Consider the following 20,589-nt stretch of genomic DNA (forward strand, 5'->3'; position numbering starts at 1 on the left):
TTCTGGAATGAGTGCTGGGGCCCACACGGGTGGTTTATTCAGTGTGCCCGAGAGGAAGGGAGAAAGGGCAGTTGTGCCCAGAGAAAAAGGCCCAGGAGCTCTCCAGTGCTGCCAGGGAACCTCTCTGAGCTCTGACCGCCCCAGCCCCTGTCTTCAGGGAGGGTTGTAGAGTCACTGGACCTGATCAGCCAAGTCCAAGGCAGGCAAGGAGGAGACTCTAAACCAGCCAGGCACAGTCCAGGGGTGGGAAGGCCAAGGGTGCTGACCCATGAGGCCCTACACAGCAATGGAGCCATCTCGAAAGTCTGTCCTCCCAATGAGGATGTTGACCACAACCGGGTGGCCACCTCGGCACTGCTGTTGAGCATCACGAAGCACCTCGACCACCTGATCTTCTTTCTCCCGTGAGAGCAGCAAGCCCTGAGCCCCAAGTCCCATGGCTGCCCGGTGATAATCTAAAAGGGGAAGTCAAGTGAGATGGTGGCAGGGACCTAGGACACCATGCAGTCAGCCCAGGAGAGGAACGCATGAAACAGCTTCACCCTCTCTCCACCCTACCCCAGCTTCTCACCAGTGTAAGCCAGGCCACAGGCCACATTGCTGCCCAGAGAGGGCACCTGCTCCCGAGAAATCTGGGTCCAGCCAGCATCATTCCCTATCAAAGCAATCACTGGGATCTGCAAAGAAAGGATGAGGCCAGGCCACAGCCTTCAGTTTTAAGGCTTGGCCAGCCAGAGGACAAAGACAGGGACAGGACCTTTGCCAGACAGAAGCAGCTCCCTCCCTAGCCCTGCCCACCCCGATGACCTCTCCCAGAACCCCAAGCTCCGAGCTTCCCTCTGGGCAGCTCGATCACCTTGTGCCTGACGAAGGTGTCAAATTCAATGAGGCTATAGCCAAAAGCTCCATCTCCAAACAGGCACCACACCTGAGCAGGGAACAAGGCTGGTTGAGTGGCTCACTGCCCAGAAAACCCACTCACTGCCCCCCGCCTCCAGCACCCTCACTCACCTCGGCATCCGGCCGGCACAGTTTGGCCCCGAGTGCAAATCCTGCACCAACGCCCAGAGTCCCAAAGGCCCCTAGGAAGACCAAGAGCAGGTGGGTGTAAAGGGGCCTGGACAATGCTAGCTGTCCCACGCACAGGCCCCTCCTTACCAGGATCGAGCCAGGACAGGGGACCACGGGGCCGCACCAGGTGGGCAGCAGTACCCACGAAGTCCCCACCGTCGACCACCAGAATCGAGTTGTCAGGCAGAGTTTCCTCCACCAGCTGCAGTACCCACACTGGGTTCAGGTGCTGGGCTACAGGCATCAACCCCTTCTCCCTGCCATGGAGCGGCACACGTCAGCAGGGCCAGCAACAGAGCCCTCCAGGAACCCACAGTCACACCCCCAGCCCATGCGTCCACTCCACCCCGGTCCCCACCGAAAGGCCTGCTCCTTCTGCTGGTCAGCTTGCCGAAGCTCCTCCGTCCAGTCTGAGGCCCACGTCTGGCCCTTAAGGCCCTCCGCCAGCCTCACCACAAAGGAGCCCACGTCTCCTAGGGAAGGAAGAGGGTACAGCTGCAGGGAAGTGGCCTCCTGCCCTTCCAGCATCAGAGGCCCAGTGACAGCAGGAATCCAGTGGCAACATTCCAGCAGGAGACAAGGAGGCAGGCCGGGGATGTTCCTAGGGCAAAACAGGTAAAACACACCCCAGAAGTCTGCCAGAACCAGGTTAGGGCAGCCAAGGTGAGGCAGAGAGCAAGGCCAGAGAAGTGAACGTTTAGGAAGCACGAAGTGGGTTAGAATCCCAAGCAGCCTTGTTGCCTGCCTCCTCCTCACCCCCCAGATCAGGCAGTGCTGTCAGTCCTGCCTCTAAAACACGTCCCTCCAAACACCTTCATCAGCCAAGCACGTCTCTCCGACCCAGACATGCAGAGTGCTTGTGAAGTGACCGAGAAATGGGCCAGTGATGTACTTTTCATCTCGGTCTTAGAAATGATCCCATGGAGGCTCAGAAGCGGAGTCTGTCTTCCCTGTCTGCTCCCACTCCAGGCCTCGTCCTTTCTGTCCTGGCCCGGGGTTAACGGGCCCCTGGCCTCCACCTGCCCTCTCCGACTCACAGCCTACCAGCTACTACAGTGGACCTGCCCAAACACGAACGCAGCAATGCCACTTCTCCGCTTGATGCAAGAGTTCCGTGTAGCACCGTCAACATGCTTGGAACAATGGGCAGAGCAGAGCACATAAAGGCTGTGGGAGCAGACTGAACAGGGATGGCATGACAGGACAACAGAGGCCTCGGGGGCCCAGGAAGAATATCTCTGTCCTCCAGGCAGCTGGCAGCATGGGAAGGTTTGCAACCACGGGCAAGATCACATGCACATTCCCAGGCCCTCCCTCTTATGCACGCCCCACCATTTGTTCATCCAGAAGCACCCATCAGTCTGAGAGCCAAATGTGTGTCCCTGGCTGACTGGGTGCCACCGGGGCAGGGTCTGGGCTTTGCTCACCAGCACCTGGCTCAAGCCAGCTACAGCAGAGGTCAGAAGACAGGGAAGAGCATATATGTGTTTGGGGCGGTGGGGGTCCCAGGAGCTCACCCTGCACGGCTTCCTGGGGCTTCCAGAACATGTCTGAATTAAGCAACATCTCTTTCCGGTTACGGCTGACAATGATGATCTTGCTGCTGCGGCTGAGGACACGGCCATAAGACAGACGGAAGTCACACACGGCTCCTGGAGTGGGGAATAGGGTCTCAGTGGCTGGAGAGCCAGTGTCCCACCACCTTACTTAATCCACCACAGCAAGCTAAATGCAGAAGGGCCCCCATTCTTCCTTTCTCACTCTACCACTACCGACTGCAGTGACTTCACAGCTCCGCACCCCTCAAATCTGGGCTGGCCTCGGGGACGTGCTCTGGCCCATAGAGTGCGGCAGGTGAAGGCAGGCGTTCCCGAGACCAAGCTTCAAGAATTGTGGCTTCTACTGTCTCTCTTGAAAAACCTTGCTCTCCCATCCCTGCATGTTTCTCATCCTCCACCAAGTGAGCAAGCCCGGGCTAGCCTGCTGGATGATAAGAAAGCTGGACAAAGGGGTAGGGAAGAGTGAAAGAACTCAATTATCCCTGCGAAGGCCATGTCAGCCTAACCTGTAGTCAGCCAAGGCCAAGTATACGTGCCAGCCCAGCCCAGATCAGCTCAGATGCCTTCTTGCCTCTCCACCTACAGACTCATGAATGAGCCCCATCGAAACCAGAAAAGCTACCACCTAACCTCTAGGTGGACCTTAAGAAATGATAAGTTCAAGTCACCGAATTTAGGGATGGTTATTACACAACAGAGAACTGAGAAAATTATTACGTGTGGGGCAGGACTCCAAATACCTCACATGAAAACGTACATGCCATGCGTGTCTGTGCTACAGAAATCCTGTATAAAGCATACAAACGCAAATGCTGAACATAAACACTGCAGGTGCCCGCTATCCGTGCACTCTCCTCTGTGTGAAACTGAGTCCTACAACACAGTGGCAACCTTGCGAGAGTTTGCCTAGGCTTCAAAGTACACGGTCGTCTAAACCCTTGAAAGGGGAAGGGGTGGGGCCCAAGATAAGACCGTGGGTGATTATGAGGGTAGGGTGCCAGGAAGTACCTGACTAGGAAGGTCAGGGTCACAAAGGGGGGGGGTGCCTGGAGGGAGGAAACAGGAAGAGGGCAGAGGCCGAGGCCCACCTGCCAGAAGGACAACGTCTGCTTTCTTCAGGGCAGCGCTACGGTTCTGCTGGATGTGGAGGGGGTGGTTGCGGCCCAGCAGTCCTCGCGCCATCCCTCCCAGGAAGCAGGGGATGCCAAGGGTCTCCACAGCAGCCCTGAGGGTCCAGGCAGAACAGAGGTGAGTGTAGTCTCAAGGGCATGCCCCAGCCCACACGGCAACAGGAGACCAGGGACCAGGTATTTGAGAGTAAGGGCAGGGCTAAGCCTTCTCACCGAAGTTTGTCAGCAGGTGTCGGAGGCAGCAGAGCCTGGCTCCCCAGCACAATAAGGGGCCTTTTGGCTCGGCTCAAGATTTCCATACAGCGCTGAACCTGGGATGAGAGATGGGGCTCAAAGAGCCAACCGTGTGAGTCACCATCAGCCCCCAAGATCAACGCCCCAATACTGACTCAAAGAGAGACCATCCTGCCAGGTGGGGGTCCTCAGCCAGGGAAGAGAAGCAATTCACCTGCTGGGAGGATGCCTGGGGAATGTCCAGAGGCAGAGGGCCCTCAGGCTGAGGCTCCCAGGCTCCTGCAAAGAGGTTGGCCAGGTAATTCTCTAAGTACCTGCAAAGGTGAGAGGAAGAAGCGGTTACCAGGATCAGTGACAGGGGCTCCAGGAGCTGGAGGAGGCCATGGTCTAGCAGGGAAGTGAGACAGGCACAGGAGTGGACCAGGAGAGGCACACGCCAATGGCCAAGTCTCCAGGAGCCGGTTCCCTTCAGAAGCTTCTGGCGACTACCCAACCGGACACAGACCCTCAGAAACAAGTGACACAGGCGTGGAGTACCACGATCAGGGCCACGGACGGCTGCAAGGGCAGCCACATGCGGCTCCTCTTTCTAGCTGTGTGACCTGGCAAGTGACTTAACCTTTCTGAAGTTAAGGTAAAATGTAAAAGGGAATCTCCCTTCCAAGGTTCGCTACCTATCCATCCAGGATATGAAGCACTTTGCGAAACACTGTATCAGTGAGGCTACTAATATCCCTAGCACTCAAGCCACTTTCTCTGGCTCTGACACCTCCTTCTGTCTCTTTACTCATTGGGTCCTAGGGCCCCGACCATCTGTGTGGGCCAGTGCGGGGCCTGGAGACAGAGAGATACCTCCTGCCCAGCTCTGACCTCCCTGAGGAACACTCAGCCCAACCAAAAACAAGACACGTGGGCGTTGGCAGAAAGCAGCCATAGCCTGAAGCTTCTGTTTCTCTTTTAAGGAGGAACCAAGATTGTAGACAATGAGAAAAGGCCAAAGAAGGAACCAACATAAAAAGAAAAGGCAAAGAAAGGACTAGGGGCCGAGTAGGGGGAGCCCGAGAGAGAGGAGGAGAATGGAGGGGCGCCTGGGTGGCTCAGTCAGTTAAGCGTCCACCTTCAGCTCAGGTCATGATCCCAGGGTCCTGGGATCGAGTCCCACATCAGGCTCCCTGCTCAGCGGGGAATCTGCTTCTCCCTCTCCCTCTGCTGCTCCCCCTGCTTGTGTTCCCTCTCTTGCTGTGTCTGTCAAATAAATAAAATCTTTAAAAAGAAATTTTAAAAAATTAAAAAAATAACAAAGAAGAGGTGAATGGAGGATGGGGGGGAGCAGGGCAGGGAGGGGGGGACAGCAGCAGAGAGACTGCTGTCACCGCCACAGAATAAAACTGCTTGACACTTGAGCCTCCCTGACCGGGTCACCAGCCACTTCCTACGTGTTCAGGACTCCTGAATCCCCCTCTGTATTTGTGGATCCCTAACCATGTTGGAGAAAAGATGGGAGACACCCTGCCTCACACCTGATAGGGACACTGGACTCTGACCGTATCCTTATTTAAGAAAATAACAGTTAATTATTCACTCCCGCATTTTACACTATCAAAATGACCTCGTTTTATTCTTCACAGAATCTTAGTCTGGAGAGAAAAACAAGCAACGCTCCCCCATTTTACAGATAAGGAAGGTGAAGTCAAGGAAGATTAAATGATTGCACTGTCCACCTTAAACTTCGCCCTGTGTTATCTCAATTAAACTGGTGGAAAAAAAGAAAGGCTTCACCGTTTGCTCAAGGTTAACACAGCTAGTTAGCCGCAGTCCTGGGATTTGGACCCATCGCTCTGGGCTTTCACTTCATTCATTATAGACAGCACATAGCTCTGTGGACAAAGCACCGAGGGGTCCTCCAGGCTGAATCCTTGTGTGCCAGTAATAAGCTGGGTGACTTCATGCCAGTGATTTGGCCCCCTTGGGGCCAGTTACCCAATCTATGAAACACCCATAATAATACCTTTCCATCTTGACTCAGGGTTGTTATAAAAGACACATGAATAAAACTGCTACCCCGAGCCAGCCCTCAAGGTGCTGTCTCTCAAGGGGGCAACGGCCTGCCTATCCTGGTACCTGCTAAGTATGGCACTCGCTAAGTATGTGGTGGAAGGGGAACGGAAGATGGAAGGGCAAACACAGGCAAAGGGAAGGGATAGAGGGGAAGGAGAATCGACTCTCTTTCCTGTGCTGTCAGCCAGGCCCATCTCAGTGGTGACCAAAAACAGATCTTTTTCATATACCTCTGCCTGGGCTGGAACCCCTTTCTAGCCTCTCAACTGAAAGAGGCCCCCCTCAAGTTTGTAGCTCTTCTAGGAAAACCTTCGAGCTTATCCCTTATCCTGGCCAGATGGAGGTCCCAGCACTCACATGTGATCCATCTGTGTCTCTGCATCTCACGGCCACCACCCGGATCCAGGCCACCACTGCCTCTCATCCCAAGGCCCACCACACCTCCTCCCTGGCTTCCCAGCTTCCACCCAACTCCACAGTCCATTCTCCAAGAGCAATCAGAGAGAACATAAAAACCTGAATCAGGGTATCCCATGCCTCTGCTAAAGGCCCTGTAATGCTTCTCAATGGAACTCAAATTAAAAAAAAAAAAAAAAAAAAAATCCAGGTCCTCCCAATGGCCCCTGCTGGCTGCTCTGAGCTCAGCCCCTGCCCCTTTGCTTACCTGCTGCTGCCACACAGGCTACCTTGCTTTCCCAACCCACCAAGTTTGCTCCTGCCTCAAGACCTTTGCATATGTAGTTCCTCTACCTAGAATGCTCTTCCCATGGCTGCCCTCCCCCCACTCAATTGACATGCAAGCCGATGAATGGTCAAAGGAGAGACAGATGCTGGCAAGAAGTTACAAAAGAGGGCAGGGGGCTGGAGAGGGCATGGTGGGAGTGGGGCTACTCACCAGGAGACCAGTCGACCCATGAGGTCCTTGGGCGGATTGGCTGGCACCACCTCCTTCTGGACCATGAAGTAGGGGTACAGCACATCAATGGGCAGCTCCACAAACACTGGGCCTGCAGAGGGGCAGGGAGGATACTGAGCCTGCCATGGCTCCCTAGACCCAGGACTTAGGGCCTGACCACTGCCCAGCACATGCCCCCCACCTACCTGGGGTGCCTGACTGGGCAGCAGCCATCGCAGCCCTCAGAGTGGGCACGATGTCTCGCACCCTCCGCACAGAAGCACAAAACTTGCACAGTGGCCTAAACAGGGACATCTGATCAATGGCCTGGAGTGCACCCCGGTTCTGGTGGAAAGAGAGGCATCCAGAGAGTCAACACATGAGCCCTCTGAGGCTCCCTGGGGCCCCCACCACCCACCAAGGACAAGGCACCTGTAGGAGCATGCTGGCAGCCCCACCCAGAAGCAGGACTGGGGACTGAGCTATCTGGGCGTTCTTCATTGCAGTCACCGTGTTGGTGAGGCCAGGGCCTGCTGTCACTGCGGCCACACCCACCATCCCTGAAACACAGAATCCATCACAGCCATCTGTGCCCACCGTCCTTGCCACCTCTGAAAAAACTCCGCCCCTCGAAACCTCCCATCCCATTCTCCCCAGCCCTCAGCCCTCTCTGCTCTGCCCTCACCGGTCAGGCGGGCCACGGCATCGGCGGCAAAGACAGCTGTGACTTCGTGGCGTGTGTCCACCACACGGATACCCAGCTTCTCGCAGGCCACCAGCAGCGGGGAAATGTGCCCACCGACCAGTGTGAAGAGGAACCGCACGCCATGGGCCCTCAGCACAGCTGCCACGTTTTCCCCGCCATGCTGAATGCTTGCCTTGTCCACCTGGGCCCACAGAGGGGGAGGAGCAAGATTATCAAGGACCAGAGCAAGGGCACCAGGGCAGGGAGGGAGAAGGCAATCTCGCCCCCCCAAGGAGGGGGGCAGGACAGAGTCAGAGAAAGTCTGATGTTGGTTAGGCACCTAACATACCATGTGCCGGGTCCAGAGCAACAGCACATGTCATCCTATCAGATCATCTGGTGATTATAACCCTTTGCAGCTAAGGTGACCAAGACTTGCCCTAGCAATAGTCAACGTCCCATACAACCAATGCTCTTAAGTTCCCTCTTTCTGTTACACTGCCTGTCTTGAGGGCAGTGGGGCAATCAGGGTGAAGGAGAGGAAAAATGGATCCCGAGAACCTGAAACAGTTTGGCTAGGGGCTACCTGCTGAGATTCCAGAACTGCCTGCCCTCCAGGGCCTGGTAGCCTGACTGCTGATTCCAGCCTGCTAGACTTCCTCCCACTCACTAGGAGGCAAGCCCAGTGGGCAGGCCCAGCTGACTTGCTACAGCCACCAAGCACCTGGCACACCAGCGGCTTGCTGGCAGAGATCATGCTGAGGCTTCCCAGACCCTGCTTCCTCACTGCCCTGCACAACAGAGGCCTCTGCCTTAAACCTCCACAGATCCTCAAGGCTACTAGCCTTGCTCCCGTTGCTCCTGGTGAAGAAAGGAAGGACTGGGGAAGGAGTCCGGGAACGGGCAGATTCCTGAGGGAGGAGCCAAGAAGTTCAGAGTGAGGTCTCTGGGGTCAACTCTTCCCAAAAAGATCACCTATGGCAAGTTACCACACAAGCTATCTTGAGCCTGTTTCCTCTTGTGGAAAATGAGGGCAGAAACAAAAGCAACTATTCAGGGACGTGTTGAGAGGTACATGACAACTGTCACAGCCCCCCCTCAGGTGCCTGCCTTTGGCCCACTCTGACCACACCGGATTTAGGGAGCAGTGCTCTGTGAAAAGGGCTCGTGGCCACTGGGGAACGAATGGGCCGGGCGCTGAGTCAACACGCAGATACTCCAGATTCTCTCTTCCTAGAAGCCAAGTCCAGGGCCTTGTCTGCAACCCGGCAATGGGGACAGGGAAGTGCATAGAATTTCCCGACCGAGCCCCCCCCAGATTAGTCGGGCCTCACTTTCTCCGCCTGCAAAATACGTGAGGTACAGGAAGTGCCAGGAGCTCGTTCCTTCTTTGGCTGCCCCCAGCCCCCGCTGATCTGTGACCCCGCACCTTGTGCATCAACTGATAGAAGAGCCCCAGGCGGTGCGCGGCGCCCAGCAGAGCAGCTACTAGCGTCCCGCAGGCCAAGAACAGCAAGGAGGGGAAGAAGTTCCCAGCAGGGGTGGCGGCCGCGAAAGTCTCCATGACGCGGCACCTGAAAGAAAGGACAGGGCCAGCAACTGGGTGCAGAGATCTTTTCCAGAAGGTACGCCCCCTCCCGCACGGGTGCCGGGCCACGCCTCTCCCCCCCCCCCCGTTCTGCGCGGCCACGCCCCTTACACAGCCTGTCTCCGGACGATGCCACGCATCTAGAGAACCAGGCCACGCCTCCTAAGACGCCAGCCCCCCCCTTACGTCACCACCACCACTGAAACTAGGCCACCACAGGTCAGTGCGGCCAGAACGGCCTCAACATAGCTTTTAACACTTACCTACTTCTCCACGAATTGGCGGGGAGCCCCGCCTCTCTTTTACACCTGGATCCGAATCTCAGCCCCTAAGTTGAGCCCGCACACCTCGCATCTACGTCACCTAGGACGAGGCCACGCCCCCAAGCTAGAGTGCGCCCCTCTCCTAAAGCCAGACTTCTGCCCACTGCAAGCGCCGGAACTCGACCCTACACCCCAGGCCGCGGGTCGAGGTCAGAAGGCTTCTCCCACCCCCGGGGCACTCTGGCCTTCACCTGCGGGAAAAGGCGCTGACTCCAGAGGAATTCGGCGCCCTTCGTGTCACGTGACCCAAGCCCGAGGCCTTTGGGGGGGGGGGGGGACTGGGCCCGGAGCTGTGGCCGTGCCCCTTTCTCTTCACTAACATCAGCGATACCCTGTAGACCGGCCCGACGCGCGTGCGCAGAGCCGTAACCACGCTCTGGGACACAAGCACCTCCTATAAGGACCCTGTCCCTACTGGCCGCTCGCGCACAGGCCCCGCCTTCCCCGCCTCTCATTGGCTCGCCGTTCAGGCCTAACACTTTTCTTTACAAGAGGCCACGCCCCTCGGCGGCTTGCGGGAGCCGAGACCTCCTGGAGCGGGCTTTCCGCGGCCTTCCATTGGCCCCCACGTTTCAGCCTGTAGTCTTCGGGCTTTCCGAGCCCGCCTGCTTTCACACCAGCCGTGCCGAATGCCCCTTCAGATGAGCTGGACGTGATCGTCACAGGCCGCTCCCCAGAAGCCACCACCGGGAACACGTCCTAAACAAGCCCCGCCCCCTCGCTCGTAGGTCCGCCTCTGCTGTTAGCCCCGCTTTCTTTCCCGACCTTTGGGGTTTCTCAGCTCAGAGTGCAGGGTAGTGGACATTCCGAAGCCGGAAGGGCCTGGTTCCAGCCGTCTGGCCTCTGGAAAATGATCTCCCCATCAGCGAAGGGGATGTGGCCAGAACGGCCGCATGAGCCCTCTTTCTATTCCCTCTAGAACCCACTCCAAACGGTCTCTCCCTGCCACTCTATGAGAGCTGTTAGGAGTAGTCCAACAGTCTCCAAGCCGGTCCCTCTCCCTTATATCTCTCATCTGCCCGCTCAAGCCCACTCTCCCTGCCAGTAATTAACAGGATAAAATGCAAACTTCCTAGAAAGGCCTTCTAGGTCCAATTAAATTCCCAAAGCCAATAATGAAATAGTGATCATTACTTTTCATTAAGCACTTATTACATACGAGGGGCTGTTCCATACACTCTTCACATCTACTCATTTAATCCTCACAACAGCCCCGTAAGGTAGTTTATATTATTAATATCCCCATTTACAGATGAGGAAACGGAAGAGGAGGTTAAGGAACTTGCTCAAGGTCACACAGCTTGTAAGTGAAAGAGGCACAACGTGAACTCAAGCACGGCTGCTGGCTGACTGGGAGCACCTCAGAAACAGGTACTGTGCTTCAACCACTTGGCTTCCCCATGCCTGTCACAGGGTGTAACATTTGGGACCCACCCGGACACCCTTGCACTTAACACTGCATTTTATTCTAAGTGAGTTGGAAAGCAGAGAAGATTTTGAACAGCGTAAGTCACACAAAACCTGCACACTGTTATTCATAGGGGCTTTATTTGTAATAGCCAAAAACTGGAAAAACCAAATGTCCCTTGTGAAAATTAGTAAAAGGAAACCTCATTTAAAATGGAGCTGGGAGGCTAGAAGGGGAGCTCGCACGCCCTACCACTCATCATCAACTGCAGACCTAGCAGGAAGAGACTTACCTTGTAAGTCTTGAGAATGCATACTATTGTACTACTCCAGCAGGAGAAAGAAAGGTTCTCCTCCTCCCCCAGCAGCAGCCCAGCTAATGAGGGATGGTGACAGCTCAGCTAATGAAAAGTCACTATTCTTGGAACTCCCAGTTTACTCCAATGAGCTTTTGGGTTATAACAGCTCCTCCCAAACCTCCCTTTTCCTCTATAAAAAACATACCTTGCCTGTGTTCTCCAGATTTGCCTATAATGTTGCTGTAGCTTGTGTATCCTGAATTGTAATTTTCTGCTATCCCTCAATAAGCCCAAATAACTGATGGTTTTATCTTTAAGATTAATGCCCTCAATAGGTGAATGGTTCAACAAGCTGTGGTCCATCCCTATCATGGAACACTACTCAGCAATAGAAGGACAAACTGCTGAAACACAAAACAACTTGGATGAATCTCAAAATAATTATGCTCAGAGAAGAGATTGTGGTTCCCAGAAGGCAGGGTGGGAGGAAGGAATAGAAGGGAAACTGGTCAAAAGGTACAAACATCCAGTTAAAAGATAAATAAGTCCTGGGGATGTAATTTACAGCTTGGAAACCACAGTTAACAATATTGTATTGTAGGGGCACCTGGGTGGTTCAGATGGTTAAGCGTCTGCCTTCGGATCAGGTCATGATCCCAGGGTCCTGGGATCGAGCCCCACATCAGGCTCCCTGCTCAGCAGGGAGTCTGCTTCTCCCTTTCCCTCTGCTGTTCCCTCTGCTTGTGCTCTCTCTTTCTCTCTCTGCCAAAAATAAATAAAATCTTTAAAAAAAAATATTGTATTGTAGATCTGAAAGCTGCTAAGAGAGTAGGTCTTAAAAGTTCTCATCACAAGAAAAAAATTGCAATGATGTGAGGTGATGGATGTTAGCTTATTGTAGTCATCATTTTGCAATATATATGTATATCAAACCATTGGTTGTATACCTTAAAGCATAATGTTATATATCAGTTATACTTCAATAAAAACGGGGGGTGTGGGGGCAAGAAAAGCCAGAACCACAAACATCAGTCATAATTTATGTTTAATTCTGGCAAAGGTCTGTGGGATTGTATGTTGCATATGTTATTATTCCTAGACAGACTCTTGAGTTTCTATTTGAATGTTCTGGCCTTTTACCTTTTGATGAAATCAATGATATTTTTGGTGAAATCGTTTTAAAGAATGAAGATGTTATAAATTATACATCAGATTAATATATCAAATATCAGCATTCCTTATGCTGGTGTCATATAATCCTGACTATTTAAAATTATTTTAATCTCCGAAAACATTTAATTTTTTATGTTGAATGGAATACCATTTCTGTAATAGAGAAATAAGATACTATTAAAAAGGTTTACTTTAAATATCACTTATCCTTTAATTTTAGAAAGGCTATTAACTCTGTGTTCTCAGATTATCATTACAAATCAAATTATGGGGGCCCCTGGGTGGCTCAGTTAGGGTTAAGTTAAGCGTCTGCCTTTGGCTCGGGTCATGATCCCAGGGTCCTGGGATCGAGCCCCTCATCGGGCTTCCTGCTCAGCAAGAAGCCTGCTTCTCCCTCTCCCATTCCCCCTGCTTGTGTTCCCTCTCTCGCTGTGTCTCTCTCTGTCAAATAAATAAATAAAATCTTTAAAAAAAAGATTTTATTTATTCATTTGAGACACAGATACAGAGAGAGAGAGAGAGAGAGAGAGAGCATGAGCAGGGAGAGAGGCAGAGGGAGAAGGAGAAGCAGGCTCCCCGCTGAGCCAGGAGCCCCATGTGGGGCTCGATCCCAGGACCCTGGGATCATGACCTGAGCCAAAGGCAGATGTTTAACCATCTGAGCCACCCAGGCGCCCCCTGGGCAAATTATTTTTAATTGTTGAAATATGTAAGCAAAAAGAAGAGCTTGCCTGCTTTTAGGAAAAAAATAAGTCAACAAACAGACCAAGTAAGTATATTTGATAAGTTTAAAGTTACCATTTTTTTCTTTTTAGAGTAATTCACTAAGCAGTGTAATTAAAACAGAATGAGAGTTTGTGAAAATTTTTATTTTCACTTAGAGATGAAAATATCGGTGATAGTGCCAAACTATATCTAAGTCATAGCCAAACAAAAAGAAACAAAACCCAACACACAGACACAGTATATTAAGATTTTAGAGACTACTCTTAATCTTAGGAAATAAACTGAGGATTACTGGAGGGGAGGGGTGTGGGTGGATGGGATAATGGAGTGATGGACATTGGCGAGGGTATGTGTTATAATGAGCACTGGGTATTGTATAAGACTGATGAATCACAGACCTGTACTCCTGCAACAAATAGTACATTATATGTTGATTTTTTAAAAAACTACATACTGGAGAAAAAAAAAACACTAAAAAATATCCACAAGCTATACATGTGCACACACACACACACACACACACACTCTTATGCTGAGTGAAAGAAGCCAGTCTCAAAAGGTTACATGCTATATGATTCCATTAATATGATATTCTCCAAGTACAAAACCATAGTGAGAGAGGACAGATCAGGGGTTCCTGAGGAAAAAGGAAGGATGTGACTATAAAGGGTGTAGAATGAGGGAGTTTCTGAGGTGATGTTCTGTATCAAGATTATCGTGGCAGTGGCATGTGTTAAAATTCATTGAATTAAAAAAATCTATTTTAATGTATGATACTTTTAAATTTGGGGCCCCTGGGTGGCTCAGTCAGTTGAGCGTCCAGCTCTTGGTTTCGGCTCAGGTCATGATCTCGGGGTTGTAGAATCCAGCCCCACATTGGGCTCCACACTCAGCACGGTGTCTGCTGGAGATTCCCTCTCGCCCTCTCCCTCTGCCCCTCCCCCCTCTCTATCTCTCTTTCTCTAAAAATAAATAAATAAATCTTCTTTTATATAAATAAATTATACATATAATTTCATACATATGTGTGTATAGGGATAAATATTAAACATACACAATGTAAATAAATAATTTTTAAAGATACACTAGCAGAAATAAGTCAGACTGAGAGAGAGAAATACCATCTGATTTCACTTATTTGTGGAATGTAAAAAACAAACAAATAAAAAAAGAATAAACAAACAAAAAGCAGAATCAGACCTATAAGCAAACCAATAGTTGCTAGAGAGAAGGGGGATGGGAGGATGGGCAAAATGGGTGAAGGGGAGTGGGAGGTACAGGCTTCCAGTTATGGCATGAATAAACCACGAGACTGAAGGGTACAATACAGAGAATACAGTCGATGATATTGTAGTGTTGTCCAGTGACAGACAGTGGCTACACCTGCGGTGAGGACAGCGTAGGGTACAGAGATGTGGAATCGCTATGTTGTACACCTGAAACTAATGTAACATTGTGTGTCATCCTCAAATTTTTAAAAATGTAATAAACAGGGGCGCCTGGGTGGCTCAGTTGGTTAAGCGACTGCCTTCGGCTCAGGTCATGATCCTGGAGTCCCTGGATCGAGTCCCACATCGGGCTCCCTGCTCGGCGGGGAGTCTGCTTCTCCCTCTGACCCTCCCCCCTCTCATGTGCTCTCTCTCTCTCTCAAATAAATAAATAAAATCTTTAAAATAAATAAATAAATAAAAATGTAATAAACAAACAAAAGATCCACTAGCATCAGACTGAATTGTTTTTCCTTGAAGTAATCAGTAGCCCTGAGAGAGAATTAGAAAAAGGAATGCATTTCTGCCTGGGTAATGCAAAGTTTTCTTTAACGCCATCTGCAGGAAATGTTACTCTTATGTGCTTCACATTTTGGGAAACAGTGACCTTGCCAGACCTTCATAGCCTCATCAAGCCTATGAGCTCCAGAGACAGCATACAGCCTGAAAATATCCAAGAGAGAAGAGATCATCAGTGTCAATTCCTCCATTTAATGACCTCTGAGTCACAGAGAAGGGGCAGGATCTTCCCATGCCCCCACGAGTGGTTCAGGGGTGAACTAGCACCCAGATCTCCAGATTCTGGTTGAGTGGACAGTGTTTCTAAATGTTCACACAGCCTTTGAGAGGGAGCGCAAGGTGCCCAGAGCTCCTTCTAAATTGATGGGAGCCCCCAAGCCTTGTTTCCATCTGCTTGAGCCAGAGGCAGCACCCCTGGGGCCTCCAATCATCCTCAGGAGGGGCAAGTCATACAGAGCAGCTTCTACATCAGCACCTGCTGCTTCACCTTGTACTTTTAGGTTATGAAATTGGCTTCTTTCCTTCAACCTCATGAGCCAACATCCACTGGCTTCAGACTTTCTGCAGCTTCCCCACCTCTCTGAGCCTTCACAGAATTGAAGAGAGTTGGGGCCTTGCTCTGGACTAGACTTTGCCTTAAAGGAATGCTGTTGTGGTTTGATCTTCTATCCAGACCACTCATACTTAGCCCACATCAGCAATAAGGCCGTTTCGCTTTCTTATTACCCGTGTTTGTTCACTGGACTAGCACTTTAATTTCCTTTGCATCACAAGTTGACTGTTTGGCACAAGAGGCCTCACCTCCAGCCTCTCTCTCTACCTGCAGGCTGCCTTCCTCACTAAGCTTGATCGTCCTAGCTTTTGCTTTTAGGTGAGTGATGTGTGACCCTTCCTTTCACTTGAACACTTAGAGATTACTGTAGGGTTGTTAATTGGCCTACTTTCAATATTGTTGTGTCTCGGGGAACAGGGAGGCCCAAGGAGAGGAGAGAGATGGGGGACCAGCTGAGCAGTGGAGCCGTGAGAACAAGCCCAATTATTGTTTAGGTTTACCTACTTATATGGGCACAGTTCATGGCACCCCAAAACAATTATAGTGGTAGCATCAAAGATAGCTGACCACAGATCATAGTGATAGTGAGAAAATTTGAAATACTACCAGCACTAGCAGAAACTGACCCAGAGATGTGAAGTGAGCAAAAGCCGTTGGAAAACTGGCGTCAGTAGCCTCTCTCGACACAGGATTGCCGCACACCCTCAATTTGTAAAAAGCACGATGTCTGCAAAGCGTGGGGAAGGGAAGCGCAGTAAAGCTACGTGCAATCAAACGAGGTATGCCTGTGCTAAGTTTTTGGTAGTTTTTAGTAATTTGTGAATCATCTGATTCCCAAATCTAAAAGAAAAATGGAAGCATCATACAAAAAATTTAATGTGCTTAACATGACCTTTAAAATACAAATTGAAAAAAAGACAAGAAGAGAAAAGAGAAATTGAATTTCAACATTCTAGGGTCAGCTTTATTTGTAATGGTCAAAAACTCAAAAAACAAAACAAAACGTCCCTCACTAGGTGAATGGCTAGACTGTGCTACAACCACACCATGGAATACTCTCACAGTAACATCTGTTACACATGTATATTATATTATATTGTATCTTATGTTACGTACTATAAAATTGAAGGCAATTATTATTGGCAGAGAGGAGAGGTGTAGTCTTCAAAATGCACCCCACCCAAATGTGTCCCTTCTTTAGTCATGCCCAGAGGCTGAAGGGATTAAAAGAACTTTCCATTCTCAGAAGGAACATTTCAGGAGTAGATAACCATGAACACACAGTATCTAGAAATTTGTCCAAATTTTATTATTCTCTTGGTTCCTCCTCAAATCACCTGAGATGGAAATCTGAGAATTTCTTTGCTCTACTCTCCCTTCCACTTCTCATCCCACATTTCTTTTGGGTCGTGTGTGATCTCTCGGTTCCACAGGGTCCTGGCCCCCAGTGAACTGGTGAAGGTTGCTAAGAGAACACACCATGTGGGACTGAATCCCGGTTTGGGTCTTCATTAGCTGTGTAACAGGGGGCAAGTTTTTTAAACTCTCAGTGTTTCTCATCTTGATTCTTGGAAGGATACAAGTAATGTGTTGCTACTTGTCTGCCAAAAATTATTCTCACCTTCCTCATTTAAAAATAGAACTCCCAGGAGGTGCTGGGCTGGCTCAGTCAGTAGGGCTGTGAGTTCAAGCCCCGTGTTGGGTGTAGAGCTTACTTTAAAAAAAAAAATTTTTTTAAAATAGGACTCCCAAGATGTGGCCCGGCACATGGCGATCCACCTAAAAACCATGTGTCCAGACACCCTTGCTGTCTGCCTCAGGGTCATAGTTTCGGCCAATGGGACAGGAACAGATGTGACGACACTGTGCCCGTAAGAGGGAGGGGCATGTGATCCTTCGAGCCTTACACCCTTTCCTGTCGCCTGGGATGTAGATACAATGGTTGGAGGTAAAGAACTTACTTTGGACCCAGGGATTGAAGACATGGTTTATAAGGAAAGCAGAACCAAGGAGAGGCGGAGCAAGATGGCGGAGGAGTAGGAGACCTAGATTTCGTCTGGTCTCAGGAATTCAGCTGAATAGGGATCAAACCATTCTGAACACCTACGAACTCAACAGGAGATCAAAGAGGAGAGTAGCAACAACTCTCTAAACAGAAAAGCGACCACTTTCTGGAAGGTAGGACGTGCGGAGAAGTGAATCCGAGGCGATATTTGGGAGGATAGACGGCAGGGGAGGGGCCTCCGCCGGCCGCTTCTGGCAAGTGATAGAGCTGCGGAGCACAAAATCGGACCTTTTAGAAGTCGGCTCCGCTGAGGGACGTCGCTGCAGTGGCTAAGCAGGGGGTGGAATCCTCCCGGGACAGTGTGGTCTCAGGACCCTTGGGGTCACAGAAAGACCGGGGGTGCCTGAGTGCGGCAGAGCTCCCAGGTATCGGAGCGGGGAGGCCGGCTGCAGAGACAGAGCCGAGGTGCGGGCTCTCAGCTTGGGGTTGCCATAAACTGTGATCCGCAGCTCAGTCGGGCCACTGCTCCTCCAGCAGGGACCCGGCAAGCGGCAGATCCGGGGAGACTCCCCTTCCTTCCTGGGGAGGAGCGGCGCGGGAACGCACCGCAGGGATCTGCTGGGTTTGGAGACTCCACACGGGGTCGGGTGCCAGAGATAGAAACGCTCGGTCACAGGCCGGGTGAGCACGGAGTGCGGCCGGAGACCAGGGAGACGGGAGTGACTGCTTTTCTCTGGGGGCACACTGAGGAGCGGGGCCCCGAGTTCTCGGCTCCTCCGGGTGGAGATTGGGAGGCCACCATTTTCGCCCTGGTCCTCCAAAGCTGTACCGGGAGCTTGCAGGGAACAAAAGCTCCTGAGAGCAAACCCGAGCAGCTTCCTTAGCCCGGACCGACAAGGGCGGGGCAATTCAGCCTCCGGCAAAGACGTTTGGAAACCACAGCAACAGGCCCCTCCCCCAGAAGATCAGCACGAACAGCCAGCCAAAACCAAGTTTACCGATCAAGGAGAACGGGAGAACTCCAGCGCTAAGGGAATACTGCACATAGAATTCATGGCTTTTTTTTACCATGATTCATTAGTTCATCAAAGTTAATTTTTGTTAACTGTTTTTCTTTTTTATTTTTCTTTTTCCCTTTTTCAACCAACATCTTATCAATCCCTTTTTAAAAAAAAAAAAAAAACATTTTTTTTATTTTTCATTTTTAGAGTCATATTTTATCCCTTCATAGTAGTTACCCTTATTTTTGGCATATATATATATATAAGTTGTTCTCTCTTTAAAATTTTGAGATACACTTTCTTCTAACAGATCAAAATATACCCTAAATCACTAGTGTATGGCTTTGTTCTAGTCTCCTGCCTGATCACATTCTCTCTCTTTTTCCTTTTTTTTTCTTAAATCTTCTTTCTTTTTTCAAACAACTTCTTATCTTATCAAGTCCTTTTATACAATCTTTTATAATTTTCATCTTTACACTCATCTTCCATCCCTTCATTGTATCAACCCTTATTTTGTACATATATGTCTTTCTTCCTTTAAAATTTTAGGAGGCACTTTTTTCTAACAGACCAAAATACGCCCAAAATCTAGTGTGTGGCACTAATCTATGCACTAGCCTAATCATATTTGATCATATTCTGCTTTTTTTGTATTGTTCAGTTTTTGTTGTTATCTTTTTTTTCTTTTTTCCTCTTTCTTTTTTCTTTCTTTCCCTTTCTTTTCCCCTGGTTTCAGGTCTTTTCTGATTTGTATACAGTATATTTGCTGGGGACGTTGTAAACCTGTTAGCCTTTTGTTCTCTCATTCATCTATTCTCCTCTGGACAAAATGACAAGACGAAAAAAATCACCTCAGCAAAAAGAGAACAGGTAGTACCGTCAGCCAGGGACCTACTCAATACAGACATTAGTACGATGTCGGACCTAGAGTTTGGAATCATGACTTTAAAAATACTAGCTGGGCTTGAAAAAAGCGTGGAAGTTATTAGAGAAACTCTTTCTGGAGAAATAAAAGAACTAAAATCTAACCAAGTCAAAATCAAAAAGGCTATTGATGAGGTGCAATAAAAAATGGGGGCCCTAACTGCTAGGATAAATGAGGCAGAAGAGAGAATCAGTGATATAGAAGACCAAATGATGGAAAGTAAAAAGGCTGAGAAAAAGAGGGAGAAACAACTACAGGATCACGAGGGCAGAATTCGAGAGATAAGTGATACGATAAGACGAAACAACATTAGAATAATTGGGATCTCAGAAGAAGAAGAGAGAGAGAGGGGGGCAGAAGGTATATTGGAGCAAATAATAGCAGAGAACTTCCCTAATGTGAGGAAGGAAACAGGCATCAAAATCCAGGAGGCACAGAGAACCCCTCTCAAAATCAATAAAAATAGGTCAACACCCCGACATCTAAGAGTAAAACTTACGAGTCTCAGAGACAAAGAGAAAATCCTGAAAGCAGCTCGGGAGAAGAGATATGTAACCTACAATGGTAGAAACATTAGATTGGCAACAGACCTATCCACAGAGACCTGGCAGGCCAGAAAGGACTGGCAAGATATCTTCAGAGCACTAAATGAGAAAAATATGCAGCCAAGAATACTATATCCAGCTAGGCTGTCATTGAAAATAGAAGGAGAGATAAAAAGCTTCCAGAACAAACAAAAACTAAAGGAATTTACAAACACGAAACCAGCCCTCCAAGAAATATTGAAAGGGGTCCTCTAAGCAAAGAGAGAGCCTAAAAGCAGCAAAGATCAGAAAGGAACACAGACAACATACAATTAACAGTCACCTTACAGGCAATACAATGGCACTAAATTCATACCTTTCAATAGTTGCCCTGAGTGTAAATGGGCTAAATGCCCCAATCAAAAGACACAGGCTATCAGATTGGATTAATAAACAAGACCCATCCATATGCCGTCTGCAAGAGACTCATTTTAGACCCAAAGACACCCCCACATTGAAAGTGAGGGGGTGGAAACCCATTTACCATGCTAATGGACACCAAAAGAAAGCTGGGGTGGCAATCCTTAGACAAACTAGATTTTAAAACAAAGACTGTAATAAGAGATGAGGAAGGACACTATATCCT

At 49.8% G+C, this 20,589-nt stretch overlaps 1 protein-coding gene across 1 annotated transcript; it reads right to left on the reverse strand.

The window, feature by feature from the left end:
- Positions 1-8: 8 nt before the first annotated feature.
- Positions 9-9,904, reverse strand: ILVBL (ilvB acetolactate synthase like). The gene is made up of 16 exons (XM_027585134.2): positions 9,735-9,904; positions 9,062-9,206; positions 7,633-7,834; positions 7,380-7,507; positions 7,154-7,292; positions 6,948-7,059; positions 4,209-4,308; positions 3,974-4,071; positions 3,719-3,855; positions 2,589-2,723; positions 1,430-1,544; positions 1,159-1,328; positions 1,012-1,082; positions 857-928; positions 572-677; positions 9-455 (listed from the first exon to the last, which is right to left on the reverse strand). Exons 1-16 carry the CDS (start codon positions 9,863-9,865, stop codon positions 277-279), a joined length of 2,040 nt encoding a protein of 679 aa, XP_027440935.2. The 5' UTR covers positions 9,866-9,904; the 3' UTR covers positions 9-276.
- Between the last annotated feature and the right edge of the window lie 10,685 nt (positions 9,905-20,589).

This window comes from Zalophus californianus, chromosome 1 (genome assembly GCF_009762305.2).
Source record: "Zalophus californianus isolate mZalCal1 chromosome 1, mZalCal1.pri.v2, whole genome shotgun sequence".
Taxonomy (NCBI): domain Eukaryota; kingdom Metazoa; phylum Chordata; class Mammalia; order Carnivora; family Otariidae; genus Zalophus; species Zalophus californianus.